The sequence below is a fragment of the Acinonyx jubatus genome, chromosome B2 (assembly GCF_027475565.1).
Source record: "Acinonyx jubatus isolate Ajub_Pintada_27869175 chromosome B2, VMU_Ajub_asm_v1.0, whole genome shotgun sequence".
Lineage (NCBI taxonomy): Eukaryota > Metazoa > Chordata > Mammalia > Carnivora > Felidae > Acinonyx > Acinonyx jubatus.
The window spans coordinates 18299118-18323979 of record NC_069385.1 but is presented as its reverse complement, the minus strand read 5'-3'; the positions used below and the strand labels follow the sequence as shown (position 1 = coordinate 18323979).

Sequence of the window (24862 nt, the reverse complement as noted above, 5' to 3'; positions counted from 1 at the left end):
AATGGCTAGCTAGGGACAAATAGAAGTCTTTTGATTTTTATTTCTCTTAGCATCCGGTTCATTCATTTTCTTCTGGACGTTCTTCTTTTTGAAAAGTCTATTAGACCATTAGACTTGTTCACCTTCCCTCAACTTTGATCTCAAAATCTGAACATAGTGGGACAATGTTTTGTGGGGGGCAGGCTTCAAAACCGACAGTAGGTTTTTCTGGGTGGTGAAAATGATCTATATTAGCATTAGCACCATTCATCTGTGTCATTTTGCACCTTCTTCAGTAAAGGAATTCGTCCCGGAGCTGCCTTGTTCTTGATATATCTAGTTTCTCATCACTTGCTCTTAGTGCCAAGAGCAAAATTATTTCCAGTGCCCCTAAATATTCGCAGGGCTGACAGACATAACGCAATATGGTGACTACTGTAGTGACAAAATAAAATATTTTAAGGAAGGGATTACTAAACAACCATGGTCAGCATGGTCATATATTTGATAAGACTTGTAAACACACAGATGAAATATCTTCAACCCCCAAAGCTTTATGAATACTTTGTAATGAAGAAATATATTGGTTAAAGACAAAATGATTGGTAAATTTAGCTAAAAGTTTGCATCACTCCTGGTTTACTACTTAGTGTCCAGAGTATCACACACTTTTTTGTATTCTATTCAGTAAATATTTACTGAGTTTTTACTCTGTACTGTGCATTTGTGCTAAGTGTTTGAAATATAGATGGCCCCAGTTCTCAAGGAGTTTACAATCTACTAGGGAGACAAATAAACAGTTCCAATAAAGTGCAGCTGAAAATAAAGGAAGAAGGCCAAGAGCAATACAGTGGAGTATCTGTCCCTGGAGACAGGATGTTTATTTTAGTCAATTTGCCATGGTCCAAAATCTAGCTTCAGAGGCTCGGATAACTTAGCATAAAGTGTTTCTCGGTAACAAGTAATTGGCCAAGTAATTCGAATCATTACTAGTAAACTAGAATGCCAGTTTATTAATTCTTCCCGAGAAATAGAACTGCCCAAGGAACTAGACCCTAAGGCCAACGGCCAGCACACCACAGGCGGCCACAGTGGGAGCTAAGTTATAATCAAAAGGTTTCTTGGTAAGCATGAAATAGGAGAAATTAATATTTGATGAAATATCAAACATTTATGATTTATAATAAATAATAATGATACCAGGCTATAATTATAACAATAGCCTCATGAATCTTACCTCCTGACACTATGGATGGGACAAGTAGAACTTTGAGCAAGAGCGCCCTCTGCAGTGGACAGTGGGTAGCAACCCCGGGCATGGCCAGAGCTGGCCCATCCCAAATCCCTTCCACCATTGCTATCCTGCCCTGTTGGCTGGCTGATAGCCATCATGTGCAGAGTTGTGGCCATACCAGGGGGTCTGAACCCTGCTTTTGTAGGGGCCTAGAGTTTATACAACTTTGTGGGATCTCTGAAGGAAACCATACACCTTCTGGGAAAAAAAATTAGGTATAAAAGTGAAGATTTATTTAGAAGATTCAGGGCCCATTCACTTAGAAGGTCTTGGTCTGCCAACCTGTTGTTAAATGATGAACATACTTTCATGCTAGTCACTGAGCACTGATGTCCTGACTTGTCATGCTGGCCATCGAGACTCCTCTCTCCCTGGGAAATCCTAGCCCTTACCGTATGCCAGCAACGACGGGACTAAAGTCGGGGACCGTAGCACCTGTTCTGATCATGGTGATTGCTAAATATTATTAACAGGGTTTTTCTTTCGAAGGCACTTTTTATATATCTCTGATCTAATGATTTTGCCATTTACCTCTCAATGGTAATCCCCTTTTTTTTTCTCAAATTCTTGGCAGAAACCTCATGGTAACCCCTAAATAGTGACAATTGATATAAGTCAGAAATAGTTAAAATTACTTTTTTACAGTGCTCTCTATATTACCAAACAATGGAGCTGAGTGGAAGCCTTTCTCTCAAGCAATACGGCCTTCTCAGTGAGAAGCTCTAAGGAAGAAACCCAGTAAGGGGAGCAATGGACAGTCGTCACAGCACAAGGTCCCAAAAGACTGGGAGAGAAGGCAGTAAAGGGGATTTTCTTGCTGGGGTGTTTTATGTTTGGTTTCGTTTCGTTTCATTTGGTTTTTTAATCAAAAGCCAGTACAAACCTTTCCCCAGAGAGGAGTTGAAATATTATTAAAGGAAGAAAGACCGGATGCTCGGTGAACAACAAACAGCAAATGCAGTCTCAAAACGTATCGCTCATTCAGGGCATTAAAATTGAGAATTCATGCCACACAGGTACCGATTCTCAAAATCTACTCCCTCCTGATTTAGGTACATTGCGGTGGGGGCTTGGGGGAGGGGCACCGTTCTTGTGTTGGTTTTAAAGAAGCGATGACTATGTTTGACGGTGGAACTTAGCTTCCCACAACTCCAGTATCAGCTGGTATAACGTGGCTTTTTAGCCCATTTGCAACATTTTCAATTATATCAAGCCAAAAAGACAGTTTATTAAGGCAGTCAGTTTCCCCCATGCGTCCCAGAAGGAGATTCATTTGGCTCTAAAGCATCTTCATGTAATTTGTAGCTGTGTGTTTCCCAAGGCGAGCATATACAAAGGACACCGTGAGAAAATATGCTTCTTTAAGCTGTGAAGTGTTGATAGAACTATCGTCAGCTGCCAGTCAGTGACAACCACTGGGGATGCGAAAAGCGAACAAACAAACGATGCCTTTTGTCGCGTTCTGTCCTTTTAAACTAATTTGTACAGGATCTACAATTAGGATTCAATATTTTATACACCGAGAAGCATAGTGGGTAATAAAAATTTAAGAATGTATCTCGGACAAGGCCTGGCTCACAGTGACTGATGAATGACTGATGACAGAATGAATGAATGAATGAATGAATGGGCAAGCCGGCAAAACAGCTTTCTCTGAGAGAAGGCACACCGGCTGCAAAACTAAATTTGCATTTTTAACTTATCGCCTAGCAAAAAAGTTAGCAGGTTCTAGAGCAGCGAGTGGCAACTTTGCTAAATGTATAACTGGCAGTTTACCCCGAGGAGAGAAGCCATTGCTCTGACTGAATGCGAAGTGAGAAGACTACAGATGTGTGTGCGAGCATATGTGCGTGTGGATGTGTGTGCGTGCATGTGTGTGCACATGTATATGTGTGCGTGCACATGTGTGCATGTGTGAGCGCGTTTGTGTGCGTGTGTGCGTGCATGTGTGTGAACGTGTGTGTGCATACGTGTGTGTGCATGCATGTGTGTGGGCGTGCATGTTTATGAGAGTGTGCGTGAGCATATGCGTGCATGCACGTGTGGGTGTGTGCGTGCATGTGGGTGCGTGCATGTGTGTGTGTGCATACATGCACATGCATGCTCACCCACGGGTGCATTGAACACTTAATGAATGTTTTGTTAACTGGATGAATTCACCGTACAGAATTAGCTGAAGCTTAGGTCAGTTGCTTGCTCAAGGTCGTACAGCCAGAATGTGCACCCCACACACTAACTCCCGGCCCCGTGCTCTTGACCATGCCCGTTATTTACAATCTGTGTGTCCATCTCCCCGGGGTCAGACAGAAGACCCAGGTAGCGGGAGGGACATATCAAAAGCCTCTTGCGTAACTAAGACAGAACACCTCTCATATGTTGAGAAAACAGAGAACCCATGGTCTTTCCTTTCTCTTGCTCTTTTTCATTGCACTCTTGATGTCTGTCTCAGCCCCTGAAAAAGTCCATGCTCTGCAACCTTCTCCAATTTCTAATCCTGGCAAGCAAAGGGAAAAATATTAGAAATTGTACTCTCAACTATCCATCATCTAGCTAAGACTCCTTAAGGGTTCTCAAGTAATCAGCCATTTGAGGCTTCGGGTTGTATTTGAGGGGAAGAGGGCTTTAATGAGGTGAGTGAAGAAGTGTGTGATGTGTTTTAATATACAATTCTCACATGCTACAAATAGCAAGGTCCAAAAAACCCAAGTCTTACAAGAAAACTCGTCTAAAAGAATGAATACAATTTTACTCGAAATACTACACTCTGACCTTTAACTGCCTGTTAATATTGCATTAATTGCCTTTACAAGCACCATTTCTATAATATGGGTAAGTGGGCAGGGCTTCCAAAAACTATTTCTTTGATTTAGAATGAAAGAATAATGGGCATTTGCTTCCAGCTTGGTGGACTAATTATTGAATGCTGTCATTCTTTGTGTTTCAGTACCTTGAGGTGATTAAGCAGGGATAAAAGCTAAAATTAAAAAGAAAACCCCATTACCAAACACTAAACAGCGTCAGTAACTTCGTGCCAGTCTCTGAAGGACATTCCTGCCTTGTTATGACAAGGAATTATTCATCATGTGTGCCTAGCATATAGATTGCATCCTTTATTTGAAACAATAAGAGAGTCATCCTTAGTAGTTGATGGAAATAAATAGGCAGGCAAAATTTAAAGGGAAGAAAAAAAGACCAACCAGTAGGCCTCTATAATAATTGCTTGTCACCATAACATCAAGTAGTCCATCCTTTTAGGAACTCGTTATGTGGCTAGGCCATTATGTTCTCGGGATGGAAAAAAAACGCAGTAATTCACAGAAAAGCAATGACAGTATTCTGCTGGTTTACCTAATAGTATCAACGAGACAGGAGAATTGTGCTTGAAAGCAAGGAGTGATTCTGTCTTTGAAATTGTTTTGCTGTCCTTTTTTTTTTTTTTTTTTTGCCCAATCAGAATGTTTCTCATTTAAAAAATATTAATACCTTCGAAAAATATCAGAGAGACCTCCACCAGTGTTTTGATCTGACTAAAGACTGCACTGCTTCCAGATTCATGCCCAGTTGCTTAGTGAAACTGTCTGCTGTTGGTGGGTGGAAATGGGAAAAGAGATGCTATGCTTTAGTGCCCCTTGCTGGTCAACCTGAAGAAAATCTGAGCATAATGATTGCCAGAGCCCAGGTTTCAATAAATGGTGTGGCACGTTCTACTCCGTGCCTAGGAAGCCGAAGCGATTTAACCTAAACATATGTAGCCAGTCTTTACCGTGATAAAAAGGATTAGATGATGCGTCTGGAAATGCATGTATTCTCTTGGAGAGGAAAAGGTTTAATATAAAGACAGAGTACATGTTAAGTCTCAGCCTATCTTCAGAGTAAGTTCAGGTGAATACATTCCTATGACTGTACCCTTATGACATAAGAAAATTTCCTAGGTCCAAAGTATGATTTTTGCTTGATTACGCCTCCAAAAATATGTGTGCCCTTTCAAACCCTAGGGAAAACCATAGGTAAAAAAAAAAAAAAAAAAATGGAATTCTCAATTCCATTTAGCTTCCAAAAGTGATACAAAAACTTACTTCTACAGGGGAAAAAAAGGGCATATCTACAGCAATGCATTAGATCATTGATAATTACATTTTAATTTTAACAAGTGGGTTCTGATTTGGGTGAATTTTTTATCTGCTTGCCATTTTTTAAGGATGTAATATGCTACTTTTATAATTCAAAAATGACAGCCACAACATAGCTACACTAAGTTGTCTATCCAACCTAATTAATTCTTGGGATTCCATAGTGAGCCATCAGACCTAAAACATCAATCCTACTTGAAACACCATGAGTGCTGGGCTTAGAAATAGATCTTCACCCCTTCAAGTTACCCATCAAGAGATTGGATTCACAAGATCCAATTCTGGGGTCATGAAAAAGTCTATTCAGGCAGACTAACCAATACTGAGGCATATGGTGACCAGCCCATGTGGTAATCTTGGCAGATTTACAGGCCACCCTCATATGCTTCAGACAGCAGGTAGATCCTAGCAGAAGACACCCGAGAAAGGTGATCCTTCAAGAGCCTAAAGAGCTTCATGGGGCCCAGAATAGCCAAAACAATCTTGAAAAAGAAAAAGTTGGCAGGCTCACAAGTCTCAATTTCAAAACCTACTACAGAGCTACAGTAATCAGGACAGTGTTGTATTGGCATAAACATAGATGGATAGATCAGGGGAATAGATTTGAGAGTCCAGAGTTAAATTCTTTAATTTTGGTCAATGTATAGTTCCAAGTTCATTAACAGTTCCAAGACAATTCAATGGGGGAATGAATAGTCTTTTCAACAAATAGTATTGAGATAACTGGATATTCCCATGCAAAAGAGTGAAGTCAAACCCCTACCTCACACCATAGATAAAAAATTAACTCAATCAGATAGAAGACCTAAATGTAAGATCTAAAAATATAAAACTGGTAGAAGAAAACCTATAAGTAAATCTTTTTAATCTTAGATTTGACAATGGTTTCTTAGATAAAACACCAAAAGCACAAGCAACAGAAGAAGAGATAGATAAATTAGACATCATCAAAATTAAAACTCTTGTGCTTCAAGGAACACCATCAAGAAAGTAAAAAAAAAAAAAAAAAAAAACACATAGAATGGGACAGTGTTTTGTAAATCAGGTGTCTGATAGGAACTTGTATCTAGAATATAGAAAGAATGATTGCAACCCCGTCATAAACAAAAGTTAAGCTAAAAACTATTTGCTAATTTTAAAATAGGCCAAGAATCTGAAAAAAACCCATTTCTCCAATGAAGACATAAAATTTGCCAATAAGCTTATGAAGAAAGATGCTCAATGTCATTAGTTATTAAGGAAAAGGTAAATCAAAACCACAGTGAGATGTACTTGAAACCCAACTAGCATGGCTCTAATCAAAAAGACAGACAATTACGAATGTTGACGAGGATACAGAGAAATTGGAACCCTCAGTCATTGCTAGTAAGAATGTCAAATGGTGCAGCTGTTTCAGCAAAAAGCGTGGCAGTTTCTCGAAGGTTATGCATAGAGTTCCTATGTGACCCATAAATTCTACTCCAGATATGTACATATACCCAAAATACATATGACAAGAGAAATAAAAACATATGTCCACACAAAAACTTGTACATCAGTGTTTGTAGCAGCATTATTGATAATAGCCAAAAGGTGGGAACAACCCAAATGTTCATGAACTGATGAACGGATAAACAAAATGTGGTACATTCATATAATAGAAAATTACTTGTCATCAAAAAGAATATAGTATTGATACATGTTACAGTATGGATTAAACCTTGAAAGCATTTTGCTAAATGAAAGGAGCCAGACACAAAAGGCACATATTGTATGAATCTAGTATATTAATCTGCTAGGGATGCCATAACACAACACCACAGACTGGGTGGCTTACACAACAGAAATTTGTTTTCTCGTAGTTCTGGAGGCTAGAAGTACAAGACCAAGGTGTTGGTAGGTTTGTTTTCTCCTGAGACGTCTCTCCTTGGCTTGCAGATGGTTATCTGCTCACTGTTCCCTCACATGGCATCTTCTCTATGCACACATATCCCCCATATCTTTCTTTTCTTATAAGGGCACAAGTGCTATGGGGCCAGGTCCCTTACGACCTCATTTAACTTTAATTACCTCTTTCAAAGCCCCGTCTCCAAATTACAGCCACATTGGGGGTTAGTGAGGGCTTCAACATATGAATTTAGGAAGATATAATTCAGTCCGCAACACCCACTTATGTGAAATATCCAGAATAGGCAAACTGATAATGACAGACAATAGAGAGTGGTTGCCAGAGGCTGGAGGGGTGGGGGGCTGGGAGGATTGGGGTGACAGCTAAGGAATGCAAAAGTTTCTCTCCGGGATGATGAGAATCTTCTGAAGTTGATTGTGCCAATGGTGTGACAACTCTGTGAATATGCTAAAAGTCATTGGAATTATACGTTTTATTTATTTTTAATTTTGCATTTTATGTGAGTGAATTGTATGCTATGTGAATTATATCTCAATAAAGCTATTGCTTACCAAATAAATAAATAAATAAATAAAGCCAAGGAGGCAAGAAGGTTCATCAGTAAAGTCTTTAAGAGGTAGCAGGAGTTCACTCACATGAACAAAGCTCAGAGCTAGGACTAAAGTCCTTCGAAATATATACAAAGAAGAAAAGAGCCTACTTCTGATCCCTAACACTAAATATTCAGGGAATCTGGGACGGAGGAGCAGGTATCAGATCTGGGGCATGTGGTCAAAGCTGCCCTGCCTACAAACTTGGCATGAACCTGAGTCACAAAGGGTTGCCCTAGAGCTCCGTGAACTCCTGCCAAGGGCCACATTCACCTTAGAGACCAAAGAATGACATTGAAGCCTGGGTAGGAGACAGTCTTCAGTTTGGGAACTGGGCAGGGTACGAGGCAGGGCTGAGGTAATCTCTCTTGTGTTCCTGACTTCCCTCCTCCATTTCTTTAGAATTAGAATGTTCAACTTCAGTGAGCCTGTAATCCTTCTGGTTCTCTTCTCTCACGAAGAATATGCTTTTGCTGTGTTTGCAAAGCATAGGTCTGCCAAACTGCATTTCTTAAGTGTGAATGTTATACTGTCATTGTCAGCTTGCTTATTGATCTTCTCCTCTGGACTTCAAGATCCTGGAAGACAGGGACTGTTATTTTTATCTCTACTCCCCCGATGGTTCACCGATGGCTGAGCTCCACAGACGTTTGTGAAATGAGTAATAGTAAATAAAGAAAATGAGAAACTTAATAAGTACTTGGCTTTCCCACTTTTAACTTGTTGGAATGCACATTAACTCCTTGCTTGTGCTAGATTGAGCCATTGTCAGAACCAGCAAAACTGAAGAATCCTAACTAAAGCACCGATTTTTTTCCACAAAGGCTTGACACCATTTTCAATAATAATGGTGTAGCATTTGTGGACCGTGTCTGCACGGGGCCCTAAGCTAAGCGATTTGGAGTCATTATCTCATGGAATCCTCGCAGGAAGCCCCTGAGTGGACATGTTTCTTACCCCCATTTTACAGAGGTGGAAACTGAGACTCGCAGTTGTTTAACCGACTTGCCCGAAGTCACAGCATTAATCGTAGTGGAGCCGTGATACAAACCTCAGAACTCCAAAGTCTGTGCCCTTATCCTCTATGTAACTACGACTTCTCCATATTTTAGTTTGCCAACATACTCTTGTGGGAGGTAAATGGAGAAAGAAGCAAGAGTTTAGGTATGAGATCGTTGACACCTTCCATTAGGAGCACACGCTGCTCCCCTGCCAATTCAGGCCGTAGTGTTCTGAGATCACCTTACCCCGTAGGCAAAAAAGTACTTGCCCCGAGGCAAGCAGCTCCTTGCATTTAGAAGGAGACCATAAAAAGAAGGCATGAGTGGAAAATATGGGTGGGCTTCTCTCCCTCGATCATAAATTCAAGCCTGTAATCAACCAAAACCAGAAAGCCCCTTCAGAATGTTTTCACTGTCTACTGACTCGGCTTCCAGTTTTAGCCTTTTCCATTCCCCTCACACGTTTTAGCTGCGCTTCACAGAGTTTGGAGTTGAATGCTTACCAGAATGGAACGTTCTGACATTTCCGAACAACGGGCTCAGCTTGAGGTGTTTCCAAAAGGCACGCATCAAATGTCCGGAAAGTTGTTAATAAGAGATGCAACAGCTTTCGTATTGACCTCAGTCAACAAAATCAAGCGTTTGCTTATTTCATGGTTACCACGTACCAGTGCAAACAGTCTGGTGTTTTTCCCGTTTCGCATTCAATGCTGTTGCCTTAGCTGTGCTATGTCCTGACCGGATAGCACTCAAGGATCGTTGTCGGCAAGGGTGAAAGGGGTGTTTGCACCCATGATGAAGAGGCAACTCCTGTTCCAGGAGAACTTGGAGTCGGTCAAGACCAAACCAAAATTCTAAGAAGGAGCAAGGTTGCTGATGCCACTTGTATAAAATGTCCTCAGATTTCTAATGAACTGTGTGGACAGAGAGAGAGGTAGTCCAGACACCTCTCTGAGGTTCTTCTCTGAGAACGAGGGCACAATGCCCCGCCCTCTACTGTCTTCACCAACAAGCATGTTAGCGAGCTGCTCCTGTTGAAGGCCCAACAAGGAGTAACTCCTTCTCCCATCTGGCCCTGGTTCCGTTGCCAATGCTTGTCTCGCTGCCCGTTCCCATGCAGTCCAGGAGGCAGGGCTAGGTCTGTCCTACCCATCATTATACCTCCAGAACCTGTCACACACGTGACTTAATGCAATTTTATTAACGGCATAAATGAACCACAAAGTCAATGGAAAAGAAGAGATGCCTGGCAAAAAATATGGCTGGAGATGGGCTCCCCTGACATACAGAAGACCTTGGATCTCACAGAGGGTGCCCCTTACTCTGAGAGTGAGCCACACCTTGTCTGCTGGGGGAAGACTTTTGGATGATAAGATCTTTTAAAGACTAAGGTACTTTTCATCATTGTAACATGCTTTAAAAGCATGATAAAGCTTGGCTTTTAAAATGATTACTTCCTTAGTTTTTAATTTCTGAACAAAGTAGCATATTTATGGATCAACACTTTTCTTTAGTCCATGCTTAAATCTAAGATGTATATCTATTTGAAATATACATTTTGAAAGTACCAGAAGAATTGAAATTAGAGGATACCATTTTCATGTTTCTTTTAATTTGTGTGAAACTTGAAGATGCTTCATTTTTCCATTATGTGAAATTCATTGGAAAGGATTTATAATTTGAATCTAAATTATTTTTACATATCACTTAACTTCTCGCATTAGTCACCTAGTTGCCTCCTTCCTTCCTCCCAAAATCTTAGGATTCAGTTTATACTTAATGTTTGATATGGAAGTATGATAACATTAATCAGTTCCTTATGTGCCTTGTCTTGAATCCGCATAGTAGTTGATAAAGCTCCTGAAAAAGCTTTGTAAATATTAATGTATAAACTTTTAAGGGGCGCCTCGGTGCCGCAGTTCCTTAAGCATCTGACTCTTGGTCTCAGCTCAGGTCATGATCTCGTGGTTCATGAGGTCAAGCCCCACATCAGGCTGTGGGCTGATGGCTAGGAGCCTGCTTGGGATTCTGTCTCTCCTTCTCTCTGCCCCTCCCCTGCTTGTGCACTCTCCCTCCTCTCTCTCTCTCTCTCTCTCTCTAGTAAATAAATAATTTAAAAAAATGTATTGCTTCAATTTTCTATTGCTGAGGCAATCATCAGGAAGATTTTCACTTGGTTTTGACCATGGAAAGTCAATGGTAAATCGCTAGACGGAAAGTCAGCCTTCCCATTTCTGTATTTCAGCCAAACTCAGATTCCCACCAGGGGACCTGATGCAGCCCCAGGTCTTCCTGAGTCAGAAGCACATCAGTTTGACACTTACTTTCTATTATCATCTGTTAGGTCCCTTATGCCCTTGCCTTCCTCCCAGTGATAAAACATGTGCCTATCTGCCCAGGAGAAGGGAGAGGTGATCAGAATATTTCAAGCACCGAACGGAAATGCAAACAGGGCAAGGTACAGTAATTGGAAGCAAGCATGTCGCCAAAACTAGACCTGGGAGAAGGGAGGAGGCTGGACGCATTTTGCAGTCTTAGCAAAGATTTCTAGATACAGGTGGCAGCAGCAAATTGCCTGTCAAGAGATTCGCTTCATAACAAGGCCAGCCATGTAGAACAGCCACTGCGCCATGAGGGCACCGCTGATGGCTGGGTCTTTGGGGCTCCCAGCCACTACAGGAATGACAGTCCTGTGCTTCCCAGCAACAGCCTCATCCCTGGAGGGTACGGAGACAGACAACAGGGTTAATGCCACCAGCCATCCCTTCAAACTGCCGCTGCAAGCCATCAGTCAAACGCGGAATGGGAATCAGGGAGAGGGGGCAGGGAGTGAAGTCAGGCACGGGGTGCGGGGTGCAGGTGGAAAGAAAATGGAGAAGAAGAGCACCCATTTGTCTTCAGGATCCTTCTGTCATCTCTGGTTAACAGTTGGGGATAAACGGCAAGCTCAAGAACAGAGGATTGAATAATGTCAGGTCCTGACTGTGTTTTTCTCATGTTTTCCTCAGCTGGGTGCTCTCAGATACCCCAAAAGCTCTGGACACTTTTCCAAGCTCACACACGCCCACATATACAGACATTCCTGGTATCTTCCTTGTGTTTGTTCATCTCTGTGTTTGAAACTGAAATGAGAGTAGGGAGACCGTACTATGGTCAGTGTACTGACCTCCTCGTCATTTAGCTTCTGTACAAGAGATAAATTTTCCAGGATGGCAAGGCAATGTCACTCTCAAAGTCAGGATCAATTTGAAATGTGCTTCCTCACACAGAGGAGAAGCCCTTTGGCCTCCTTGAGCCACCGTTCTATCCCTGACGGGATGCATCATATTGAGAACATAGGCAGGTGCGGGACCACATGGGTGGTGGCTCCTCCGTGCCTCTCAAGGCCAGTTCTCAGCACCCAGGCATCCACACTGGCTTAGCAGTGCCAACGTAGGATGCTAGGCTAACTGCAGGACTGGCTGCTGCCGCTTTAAGGAAAATCTACAAGTCAGATAGATAGATCCCAGGGACCAAGTTGAATAACAAAAAGTCCAGTGATGGAACGCCTGGATGGCTCAGTCTGTTAAGCGTCCGACTTCAGCTCAGAGCATGACCTCATGGTTTGTGGGTTTGAGCCCCGCTTCGGACCCTATGCTGAGAGCTCAGAGCCTGGAGCCTGCTTCTGATTCTTTGTCTCCCTCTCTCTCTGCTCCTCCCCTGCTCGCTCGTGCGCGCTCTCCCTCTCTCTCAAAAATAAATAAGCATTAAAAAATTAAAAAAACAAAACAGTGAAAAGGGAGTTTCAAACTAGGAAAAAGGAGATGCTGGGGATGTAAAATTGGGTAAACATCCAACTTTGTGGAAAAACACCATGATGTTAAGACTAGAGCTTCAGAGGAAGGCAGTGGAGGTGTGGATTTTGAGAGACAAATCTGAAGAAGTTGGAAGAGAAGATCAAAAACAGTAGAGATCATTACAGGGTACCTGGGGGCAAACTCCTTGGTAAACTCACCTTTGACTTCTTCTGAGTACCTGGCCCCAGATAGCTGCCCAGAGAAAACCTGGTAAGTCAATGAATGAACACACCGTGATTGGAACACTCACTAAAAGGGCAATGGTTGGAGAGCTGGATGGTTGTTCCTAAGAAAGCCTACACCTGCTTTCGAGGGCCCAGCCTCCTTGCATTCTCAGGCATGTTTTCTAAACTCATGTCCTGGGGAAGCAGAAGGCAGTTCTCAGGTTCACTGAGCTAGAACAGCATTTTGATACAGACCTGGGCCCCCTGAAAGAGTTATGCACTTGGCAGGAGCACCACCTTGAGTTCAGACAGAAAGCACATCTGTGCCTCATTGATAATGTAATAACCTACATTACATTTTTGGCCGAGAGCACCTGTGCATGGCCCAGAACGTCAGCCCAGGGCAACCATTCTGATGGAGGTGATATTAACAGCTCTCATTAAAACTGATGACTATAGTGGTGCCCGGGAGTGCGGCTGCAGTGAGGCATCTGTCGGCATTTCCAGGACAAGCCTCTGTGAACAGGTTTTGGAGTTCACAACCCAATGACCGAAACATGCTTTGCATTGAACTGAAACCTGAAAAGAAAACCATCGTGGGGTAAAGAGAGTTGGCCTTTTAGAGCTGTAAGAGAATGGACGTTGTCACATTTGTACGTGTTCAACTCTACGTTATACGGAACATTTCGGTTTTCCTGCCCCTATCTGCTCCATGGAAACGGAAGAGTACGTAAGGGTGGAGAATTTATTTCTGAGCTGGCTTGGGGACAGTTTGGGTGTCTTAACTTTTGTGTACAGTATTCGGGGGTGCTAGGAGTTCTGGTACGATGGGCACTGACACTGGTATGCCAATCCATTATCCTAGGTAGGCGCCCATGTGTTTTGTGTACTGTTTTCTGCCCAGAACAAGGAAGCATGGGGTTCTCAGTGCTCCACCTGAGACTTTAAAGAGGTCACATATGGCTGGATCTCTTTCACTTTCAGCACAGCACCTTTCCCTGATGACAGAGAGAACCAGGCGCACCTTCGTGGTTCAGTCAGTTAAGCATCCGACTCTTGATTTCGACTCAGGTCATGGTCTCATGGTTTGTGAGATTGAGCCCCACATCGGGCTCTGTGCTGACAGCGCGGAGCCTGCTTGGGATTCTGTCTCCCTCTCTCTCTGTCCCTCCCCAGCTCACACACTAGCACGTTCTCTCTCTCTCTCTCTCTCTTTCTCTCTCAAAATAAATAAATAGACTTTTAAAAAGAGAGAGAGAGCTGAAGACACGCATTTCACTGACAGTGGTTTGAAAGGGCTCTGTTGTCTTTTATTTTGACAAAAAGTGTCATCAAATGCAATGCTGTCCTCAGCTAGGCAGGTTAATGCTCAATTGTCTATATATCCATAAATCGGTCCCATTGAGAATGTAAGAGCTACTCTTTCTACAAAAATATAAAGGATTATGTCCATGGAGGATTACTTTAAAAACATGGGCAGATTGCTTCATAAGCTCTGTTTTTTTAACAAGGATTGCTTGGGAAGAGAAAGGTTATCACTGTCTACAATATCCCTTCTCCACACACAATAGGAATTACATGAAGGCACGAATCAGATCATTCTGCTTCTCTGCCTCAAATTCCTCATGACTTCCTATTGGACTCCATACTCATTATCATCCCCCAAGAGGACTGTATGACCTGGCCCCTGAAGAGTCTCATGGCCTCAGATCCTAGCCCCGCTCCCGTGTTCTCCACACACCAATGATACTTGATTTTCCAGTTTCTTGAGTGAACCAACCATTTTCCCCCACCTCAGAGACTTTGCACGTATGACTCTCTTTGCCTGGAATGCTTTTCTTCCGACGTTTAGAATGACAGCTTCTTCATATTCTTCCAGCTTCAATGTCCCTCCCCTTCTCCGAACTGCTGTATCTGAAATTGGTACCTATCCCATCAGTCTCTATCTTGGCCCCCTGTTGGCTTCTTTTTAGAAACTTAGCACAGTTTGTTTTATTAATTTGCTCATGTACTTGTCCTTTGTGTGCCACCTAAAAAGTACATTTCAGGAGGGTCATTGTAGTCCCCGTGTCCAGCTCGGAGTAAGTGCTCAGTTAATATTTGTTGACTAAATCGAGATTTATATACAAGGTGATGGATAGGCTAAGCTTCTGTTGGTTGACTCACTAGACTTATTCTCTTCGTAGTATACATAAAAAAATAATTCCCCCTCGATCTTTACATAACCTCACATTTTACGAAGTCAGCTAGGATTCCCACACCAGAGTACAGTCTTCACAATCGGAGGAACAGATTCTCTTTTTTTACATCTTTCTCTCCTTTGTGGCATCATAAAATTGTAGCTAATTTCTGGGGCACCTAGGTGTCTCAGTCAGCTGGGCGTCCAACTTCAGCTCAGGTCATGATCTCGCCGTTCGTGAGTTTAAGCCCTATGTCGGGCTCTGTGCTGACAGCTCTGAGCCTGGAGCCTGCTTCAGATTCTCTCTCTCTCTCTCTCTCTCTCTCTGTGTCTCTCAAAAGTAAATAAACATTAAAAAATAGATATGAGAATATTTATCAATGTTCCAACTGGGTCTGATTCTCTCAGAACATTAAGCCACATCTGGATGCAAATGGCTCAAGACCCCAAAGCTAAAAAAAAAAAAAAAAAGGTGTTTTGGACCCAGACCCAAGCCTTCTGATGCCAAATCAGTGTACTATGACTGTCTGTGAGAAGGCAGGGTTACCTTAGGCATAGACAAAGCAGGAAGGTAGCGAGAATAGCCAAAGTATGGAAAGAGCCCAAATGTCCATCGATGGATGAATGGATAAAGAGGATGTGGTATATAGATACAATGGAGTATTACTTGGCAATCAAAAAGAATGAAATCTTGCCATTTGCAACTACATGGATGGAACTACAGGGTATTATGCTAAGTGAAATTAGAGAAAGACAAATATCATATGACTTCACTCATATGAGGACTTTAAAGATACAAAACAGATGAACATAAGGGAAGGGAAGCAAAAATAATATAAAAACAGTGAGGGGACAAAACATAAGAAACTCTTAAATATGTAGAACAGAGGGTTACTGGAAGGGTTGTGGGAGGAGGGATGGACTAAATGGGTAAGGGGCACTAAGGAATCTACTCCTGAAATCATTGTGGCACCATGTGCTAAGTTGGATGTAAATGAAACAATAAATAATTTAAGAAAGTTGTAAAAAACTAAAATTAAATTAAATAAATAAATAAACTAGCACTTTTAGCAATGAGACCAGATAGGTGGTAAAGGCATGATTTTTTTCTGTACAAACTAAGTTTGGATATTGCACACTTTGGTCAAAGTGATCCGATCTCCAAATAGTCTTTACATAAAAAGAGAAATAACATTTCCAGAAATAAAATAAGAATTAACAATCCATGATTTCTCCAAGTGAACCCATCAAGCGCTAGATACTCATGTTTTTGGGTGGCTGGCTCTGGAATTTTTTTAAAAGATTGACTCCCCATGTTAGGAGTGGCAATACAATGCACGAAGGCTACAACTTTAGCCTTCTAGATACGACTATCATATCCATATCCATATGGATATCATATCATATCCATAATATGGATATGACTATCATATCATATCCATAATAGCTTTTTCTGACTTACTTTATCAGATTCTTTCCTCTCTGACCCTTGCTGAAATTTGGTTGACTTCAAGGACAAGAAGAGTATTGCATAGGAATGTGACATTGGCGAGTTACTTACTCTCTAAGCCTCAGTTTCCTGTAACATAGGGAGGATAACCTACCTCAGGAAGTCTTTGAGGCAATTAAGATAATGCATGCAGAGCACTTAGCGCCATGTGTAGAAAAGATCTGATGCTAACCACTGCTGTGGTGGTTATCAGTATTATCATTAATAAAAATGCTCAAGTAAGAGAAGCTTTGGCAACCAAAAGCCTTGTTTGGGCTTGTTTTTAAAGGGAGGCTGGCACAGCTGGGAGCCATCGAGGAGCAAAGAAACATAGGTAAGGTAATAGAATACCTCGGAAATAGCCTACCAATCCTGTCATTCTGCTTCGACTAGGACCTCTATCCAGCCACTTCACCCCTCTGAGTTTTTGTTTGCTGCTCTGTAAAAGAAAGATAATGTCCACTCTTCCCTTCTCAACACATTGACAAGCATTCAAATGATGTACTTTGAATATCTTAACGGAAATGTTAAATATTGCTCTCACGTGTTTCACTTAATTGACTGTCAGTTCAATCAAATCAGTGATTCTCAACCTTGTGTGCACATTAGAATCAACTGGAAGCTTCTAAAAATCCAAAGGCTCGGGCCATACCCTAGACTACTAAAGCTGGAATCTGCAGGAGAGAGACCCAGGCTCAGTACTATTTTTTCTCTCCAAAAGCAATTCCAATATCCAGCCAAGGTTAAGAGTCAGAGGATAAAGTATTTCTCAGACTTGTACAGTGATAAGGAGCCCCAGGGTCCCTCCATTCCTCATTCCTACAGAATTAGCTTCCAAGAGAAGGGACTGGGTGTCTGTATTTTCTTTTCTTTTCCTTTTTTTTTTTTTTTTTTTTCTTGAGAGAGAGAGAGAGAGCGGGGATGGGCACAGAGAGGGGGAGAGGGAGAATCCCAAGCACGCTCCCTGCTGACAGCACAGAGTCCCATGCTGGGCTTGATCTCAAGAACCGTGTGATCCTGACCTGAGCTGAAATCAAGAGTGGGACCCTTAACCGACTAAGCCACCCGGGCGCCCCATGGGAGTCTGTATTTTCAACAATTACCCCTAGCTGTCTCTTCTCAGCAGGCAATTATGAGAAATACTGTGTTGAATCAGAGTCTGAGAGCTGGAAGGAATAATGTTTAAAGTCTTCATACTTGATTCATCTCTAAACCATGTGAAACTTTATGAATCCCTTGAACGAAAGGCGAGTGTGTGTTAACCAAGTATGTGAACAATAAATAATACGACTGATAGCTCTCTTACTGCCAGAATCTCACCAGCCCCTTTCTAGAGTTTCAGGAAATCTTGACTGATGGATAAGATTTTCAGTGTTTCAGAAATTTTCTTGATTAAACAACTTACGATCACAAGAAGTGCATCGAAAGAAGAAGGCTTCCATTTAAGAATAAATGTTTGAATATTGTGAAATAAGGTAATAAGCTCAAGTTTTGGTGTGCAGGATGGAAATGGGGTGGACGTAACTAAATTTTTATTTTGTCCCCTACAAAAAGGATATACTGCATAGCTCTGTAAAGCCTACGTTATTACTTTTAATTCTCCTGGGGAAGCTAGGTAGATCAGGTTTAATGTAAATAACATACAGACAAGCTACTATGGCAAATATGAGGGGAAAAAAAGTAATTAACTGCTGATATCCAAGTTGCAAAACTCTGCTCAACTCTGTGCATGGCAAGAACATTTCCACTCCCCCTCACTATTTTGAAAGCGTCAAATTCTGCCGGAACCTCTGGTCTATCAGTTTCACTGAACATTCTAGCACTGTCTTTGAAAAGTTAAGTCCTGCAGAACCCCGTTTTCGCTGAGGCCACATCCACTTGCCTGGCCTACGTAGTTAACGCAAGCTTTCTTCCTTCCTATTCCTTGCACTGTTTGCGTCCAGCCTTTGTCTGGGCTTTGGGTGAGCCATAAATACTGTCAGTACTTAGAGACTGTGTTTAATTCTAAGCTCGTTAAGAAAAAAGATAATGGAGATTGATTTTAATGAATATTTCTAAGTTCAGAACGTTTGCATTCCTTTAAAATGGCTTTGTAAAATTTACTCACTTCTCAACTTTGCCAGATAAGGCATTTGGGAAAAAATGATGCTGGATTGAGTCTGGGTTTTATCTTGGGAAACGATATCAATTTGCTCCAAGTAATCAGTGCTTATTTTAATGTGCATTCACCATTCCATTCCGTAGCATCTCTCATTTCTGAAAAAAGTGCTTTCATAGGGAGAATCAATGTAGCCTAACTTTTTGTGATATGAAATAACAGTATGTTGTTGCTGCATTTGCTTGTATTTGGGGGAAAGTTCTTCCATTTACTAAGAGGGGTGTATTACACGTGCTTGGCGTGGCATGGTGGGTGGAGACCTGACCCCAACTCTTGTGCCGAGTCAGCGTGTATGATACCCAGACAGAGAGGGGGGCCACGGGTCTTCCTAAGTGTGTGCCCTCCCCATCTCCAGCTTCTTTAGGTTTTTACACTTGTTTGTGTTTTGGGTGCTTTGTTGAATCATTTCTGTTATATTGTGTGTTGGATTCGGTGGGGAGGAAGTTGGCCAGTGAGCAGAGAGATAGGAATTTCTTTTAAAACTACACAGGGCACCTAAATGGCTCAGGTAGTGATCTCATGGTTCATGAGTTTCGGGCCCCTGTCGGGCTCTGCACAAAGAGTGCGGAGCCTGCCTGGGATTCTCTGTCTCCCTCTCTCTCTGCCCCTCCCCCGCTCACGCCGTCTCTGTCTCTCTCAAAATAAATACGTAAACTTAAACAAAACACAAAACTTTAACTGTATTGCAGCTAAGGGCCGTTTCCCCACTGTCAGCCCATTCCCAGTGCCCATTTGGCCAGCTCTCACGTTCTTCGCGTCGAAAATGCCTTGATTTGTTTATGTAAGTGTTTGATACACAGTAGGATATAAGGCATAATGCACAATCATTGTTCGGAAGATGCCAATCGTGTTACTCTGCTAGAGCTGCTATCCCCAAGTGCCACAGATGAGCGGCTTAAACGACAGAAAAGTATTGTCTCGCAGGGGCGGAAGCTACCAGGTGTTGGAGGGTTTCTTCCTTCTGAGGGCTGGGAAGGGGAATCTGTTCCAGGCCTCTCTCCTTGGCTTGTAGATGGCTAGCTTTCTGTTCGCACAGTGTTCTCCCTGTATGCATGTGTCTGTGTCCAAATTTCCCCTTTTTAGAGTCAGATTAGCGCCCACCCTAATGACCTCATTTTAATTTAATTACCTCCGTAAAAGATCCTATCTCCAAATAAGATCACGTACAGAGGTACTGGGGTTAGACCTTCAACAGAGGAATTTGGAGGAGACACAACCCAACGTACAACAGCAATGTCATACGTGACTGTTTAAACAATGTTCGTAGACGATCAAATCGTAGCTGGGGCACCTGGGTGGTTCACTTAGACATCCGACTCTTGGTTTCTGCCCTGGTCATGATCTCTGGGTGTGGGGAGTTCAAGCCCTGGGATTCTCTGTCTCCCTCTCTCTCCGCCCCTCCTCCACTCCCTGTGTCGCTGTCACTCTCACGGTAAATAAACAAACTTTTTAAAAAAATCAAATTAAATTAAAGTTAAACGTTAAAAATGTTCATATGCCATCAAATCATAGCTGAGACATAAAAATTGACCTGTGGAAAGAAAACCTTAATTTCTATTATTACTGCTGGTATACCTGAGTTCTTTTCTGCGGGTAAACAGGCGTCTCCCACGGTTGTGAGAAAGAAAATAGCACAGGTTAACTGGCCTAGATCTCTGCCTGATCTACGGTTGTCATCCAATGTACGCAGAACTTCTGATTCTGTAGTCTTAGCTTCAGTGCTCCTGAGAGTCAAACTCCAAAACAAAAGTGACATCCTGTGGGGCAGAATTTCTCCTTTGATTACTTAGGCAGGTAAAAGGATGCAGAGACCGATGCCTTCCTTGTATACGCAAGGAAACAAGGGTTAGAAAAGAGAAGTGAGCCGAGGCCACAGGGGTCCTCAGTAGCAGCCCTGGACCTTGAACTTGGACCTCACAACTCAATTCCATATTCCCCCCTCACCTCACACTCTCTACCCTGTGTGCCAGGTATCCCCGCCCGGCCCGCCTAGCAACATTTACCCACAGCTCACTCACATCTGACTTCTCTTACCCATTTCATTTTTTTAATTGACGCATCATAATAAACGTGCTCAGTACCCAATTGATGCCCATGAGGAGGATCAGAATTCTGGAGTTTCACTTAGGTGGTTGTTTCCAGAGATGCCTGGGAAACCAAAAAGAAAACCAAAACAAAACACTAAGTGTCTGATTTGTATCAGGCAGTCGGCTTCTTGACCCTTCAGTTCCAACTGTGTAGCTAAGACTTGCCTTTGCCATAAATACAAATATATGCTTCAAGGCAGAAAACAAATTTTGTCTGAGACGTCTGGCTAGTGGGAGTTACCCTTGAACACGAAAACAACAGCAAGACCTTTACCTCTGCTCTGCCCAGTCTTGGTTAATGCTCGTTACTGGTATGTGAGGTGTGTATTTTAGAAACCACCTCCCTAATTCAGCCACTTTACAAAGAAACTGTGGCCTGGGCCGTGGCTTGCCCAGAGCCCGTCCGGTTAAAGAGATCCGGGGACAGGTCCCTTGACATCCCATCCAGAACTCTGAACACCCCTCGTAACACTGCTTACTGGTTATTTAGCACATGTGTAAACTCTTGGAAGTTTAATTCCTCTTTCCCCAGGAAGATGAGAGAAACAGGAGCCCTACTGCTCATTGGTGGAGGACCTAATATTTTACACGTAGCTCTGTTATGTCACTCTCATATTAAAGAGTTGACTGTGTTTTCTCAATACATAACTTCAGGTGACTATTTCCTGATGCCTTGCTAATGCTCCTTAGACCTAAACTTATCTGTGTGTGCTTTATGGGGAAATGCAGGCACACTTACTTTTCATATTTTAAAGTTCTATGGAAAACTTGTTTAATTAAAAGGAAACTTGTATTTAAAAATCTTAGGGGCGCCTGGGTGGCTCAGTCAGCTGAGCGTCCGACTTTGGCTCAGGTCATGATCCTGCAGTTCATGAGTTCAAGCCCCACGTGGGGCTCTGTGCTGACAGCTCGGAGTCTGTGTCACCCTCTCTCTCTGCCCCTCCCCCACTTGCGCTCTCTCACTCTCTGTCAAAACTAAATAAACATTAAAAAATTTTTCTTTAATCTTAAAGTTTTCTTTTAGATTTCTTATAAGTTAGTTTTTTTTTTTTTTAACTTCTTTTCAGGGTTATTAAGTTGGGTTAAACTATACTAAACCCCAGCTGTGTTTTTTTGAGTCTAAAATCCTGGCCTGTGTGGACCAACCCTACAGAGTGGTCTCAGAACAAAGGGTGTTCCAAGATGCAGGCAGTTCGTGCCGCGTGAACGCTAATTCTAGAACATTAGACTTATCGTGTTAAATTGCTTTCTGGATGTTTCTCTGTGGAAGTCTTGGAATAATCCTCCCTTCCCTTTCCTTGAGCCAAGAAAATTCTGAACCAGAACAATTTAATTTCAGCGTGTGGAAAAGCTATACTCAATGAACCGAACACAGTGCTAAGATAGGTTTTTTTTTGGGGGGGGGGGTGGGACAAGGACATTTTGATCACTTTTGTATGTTACTAAAATATCTGGATTTCTCTATAAAAGTTCTACAAATATTTCCACGCTTCGTTTCAGAGGATCATTTTTGCAAACTTTGTTTCAAAGTCTGAGCAGCTCAAGAGTAAACCTTTCTGCGCCATAGTTATTGTGTTATATGTTAAGCATTTGGAAGGAACCCCGAGGAGGCCTCAGGAAGCAGTTACTGCCTCTTGACTTATCATCCTGAAGGCGATTTGTTTTAAAGTTGATAATCCCTAGGGCTACAAGAGTGTCCCACATCTGCCCTGAATTGAAAACAGATTCCCATTAAGAGCCTTACATCAGTGCTGCGGATTCATTCGATCTGAGTCAGAAAGGAAGTCAGAGAACATTCGAACGTATGGCCTGATAGCTACACAGCAGCTCCCTTCATGGAGGATCAGGACCGCAGGGTACGTAGATATCCATTTTCAAATTTTTTAGAACGGTGTTTCTGTGCAGAAGCGTCCTTCGGACGTTTAGGCAGGAATATTCGGAAGGGGACTATGGTAGCTAATAGGTGACAAGTAACCCTTGTCTGGGACTGTCAGGGCTACTAACGGATTGCTCAGAATCCTAAGAGGCTCGGAAGGCTGTGCTGCTTCGGAATTTTTCTGCCAGGTTTTGCCGTTTTGGGGACTTATCACTTATTTGAGAATATATATTCCTATAATTATGCAGATATTTATATAAACGTTTCCCCCCACACTGAGACTCTAACACGGTTTTGTAAGCCAGGAAGTTGTTATTGCTGAAAAGCCAGCACTTTTCCAACCTCTGCTTATCTGTGAAATTATTTTAAAAGATGTGCATTCGTGCTAAGAATGTAGGATATAACTATGTATCCCTTACCATAAGCCTCAAGGGCCAGGGACCATCTGAGTAACTGTGTAGCATTTAATATTCTACTGAAGTCTTAGCTTTGTTTTGGTCTTCTCTGTTAAAGCAGTATATTATTATTCTGGGAAGTGCTTCCCTTTTTTAAAAATTTATTTATTCGGAGAGAGTGTGCGAGTTGGGGGATAGGGGCAGAGGGAGAGGGAGAGGGAGAGGGAGAGAGAATCCGAAGCAGGCTTCACGCTATCAGCGAGGACACCCACACGGGGCTCGAACTCACGAACCGTGAGATCATGACCTGAGGCGAACCTCAAGAGTCAGATGCTTAACTGACTGAACCACATCGGTGCCTCGTGCTTTTCCTTTTTATTTATTTTTTTTAAGTTTATTTATTTATTTTTTGAGAAAGAGAGCAAGCACGAGAGGGGGAGGGGCAGAGAGAGAGAGAGAGAGAGAGAAGAAGAAGAGAGAGAGAATCCCAAGCTAAGGGCGTGGAGCCCTATGCGGGGCTCAATCTCACAAACTGTAAGATCATGACCTGAGCTACAATCCAGAGCCGGTTGCTTAAGCAACTGTGTCACCCAGATGCCCATGCTTTTTCTTTTTAATTAGAAAGGAGGTTAGACTTGTCCATTAAAGATGATTAAAAGAAAGAGAAGCATAGAGTGGTTATGAACAAGGAAGGATCTGAGGGCCCAGAAGCTTGAGGCACAGATGCTGAGCCCTCCAGCCTGGCTCCTTCTGGCTCCCTCTCGGATTCTGGACTGGGCTTTGGGGAGTGGGGGCCTCGTGGGTTACTTCCAGAAGTCTATTCCCCTTGCTGTCTTCTCTGAGAACCTCAGGACTGTGCCTAGTACAGTTGATGTCTGATACGTACCTGTTGAATGAAAAGAGAATTATGAAAAGGAATCCTAGAAGAAGCGTCAGTCTGAATATACCGACCTAGTGCACCTCGTTAAATTTCCACCCATCTTTTTGGTAAGATTCATGCCCAAAGTAGTGACCAGGAGGCCCTGGGTAATTGAGAGAAAAGTGTTCGTGTGGCGGTCAGAACAGTCGCATGTAAAATGCCTGATTCCGTGGTTATGGTATTAACAAAGTAAGGAAGTCTGAAATATGAGTCTTGAGAGGTAACAATCGTGTCCTAGGAGATTGTTCAGGAATCCGAGGAAAGCTGGTATGGGAGAGAAGGAACAAACACAGCTGGCCATCTTTCGCTTCCACTCCGTGCAGACGGGCCCATCACAAATGTTCTGACAGTACAAAGCCCGCCCTTGTTACACGCGCTTCCCCTGGTTTCAGAAACAATACGTTAAGAGCAGCCCAGTTGGCAGGTAAGATTTTCTGTACAAATGCCAAAATCCTGTTCCCTCTTGACTGGTCGCCCACAGTTCTTGAAAGAGGGAAGGTTTTTCAGATGCCAGAAATTGACTGCGAACTGTGTCATGGGACTATGCCCTCTTAATCCCAGCAAGACAGAGGCTTCCTTTTAGAAAAGGAAGCACATTTGGGTTTTTGTGCTAGAGCATCCAAAAAGATGTATTGATCAACTCGGACAGAAAGGGGAATTATTAGGCTTAGAAACATCTCTTCTGTCCTATTTAAGGAGACTGGCAAATGAGCCTTGAAATCTATAGAAACGGTTCTAGTTGAGAGACCAGCTTCCTCTTTGGGAGATAACTATATATATATATATATATATATATATATATATATATATATATATCTTAATTTAACTAACCTACTTAATCTCAACCCCAGAGGTTTGGGAAGAAAAGAAAAGCAAT

The 24862-nt window shown here is 42.4% G+C and overlaps 1 protein-coding gene across 8 annotated transcripts in view; it reads left to right on the top strand.

Annotated features, from left to right (window-relative positions):
• Positions 1 to 24862, top strand: part of LOC106965852 (sterile alpha motif domain-containing protein 5) — a 949459-nt gene that overhangs the window by 671052 nt on the left and 253545 nt on the right. For 2 of the 8 annotated variants that reach the window (XM_027056669.2, XM_027056667.2), the window contains exon 1: positions 22183 to 22651. The exons of the other annotated variants lie outside the window; for them this stretch is intronic. Coding sequence is in view for 1 of the 2 variants with exons in the window: in XM_027056667.2 (XP_026912468.1) it covers positions 22631 to 22651 (21 nt within the window). In the remaining variant the exon portion in view is untranslated. Of the gene's footprint in view, positions 1 to 22182; positions 22652 to 24862 lie in introns of those variants that run through there. 8 annotated transcript variants of the gene reach the window in all.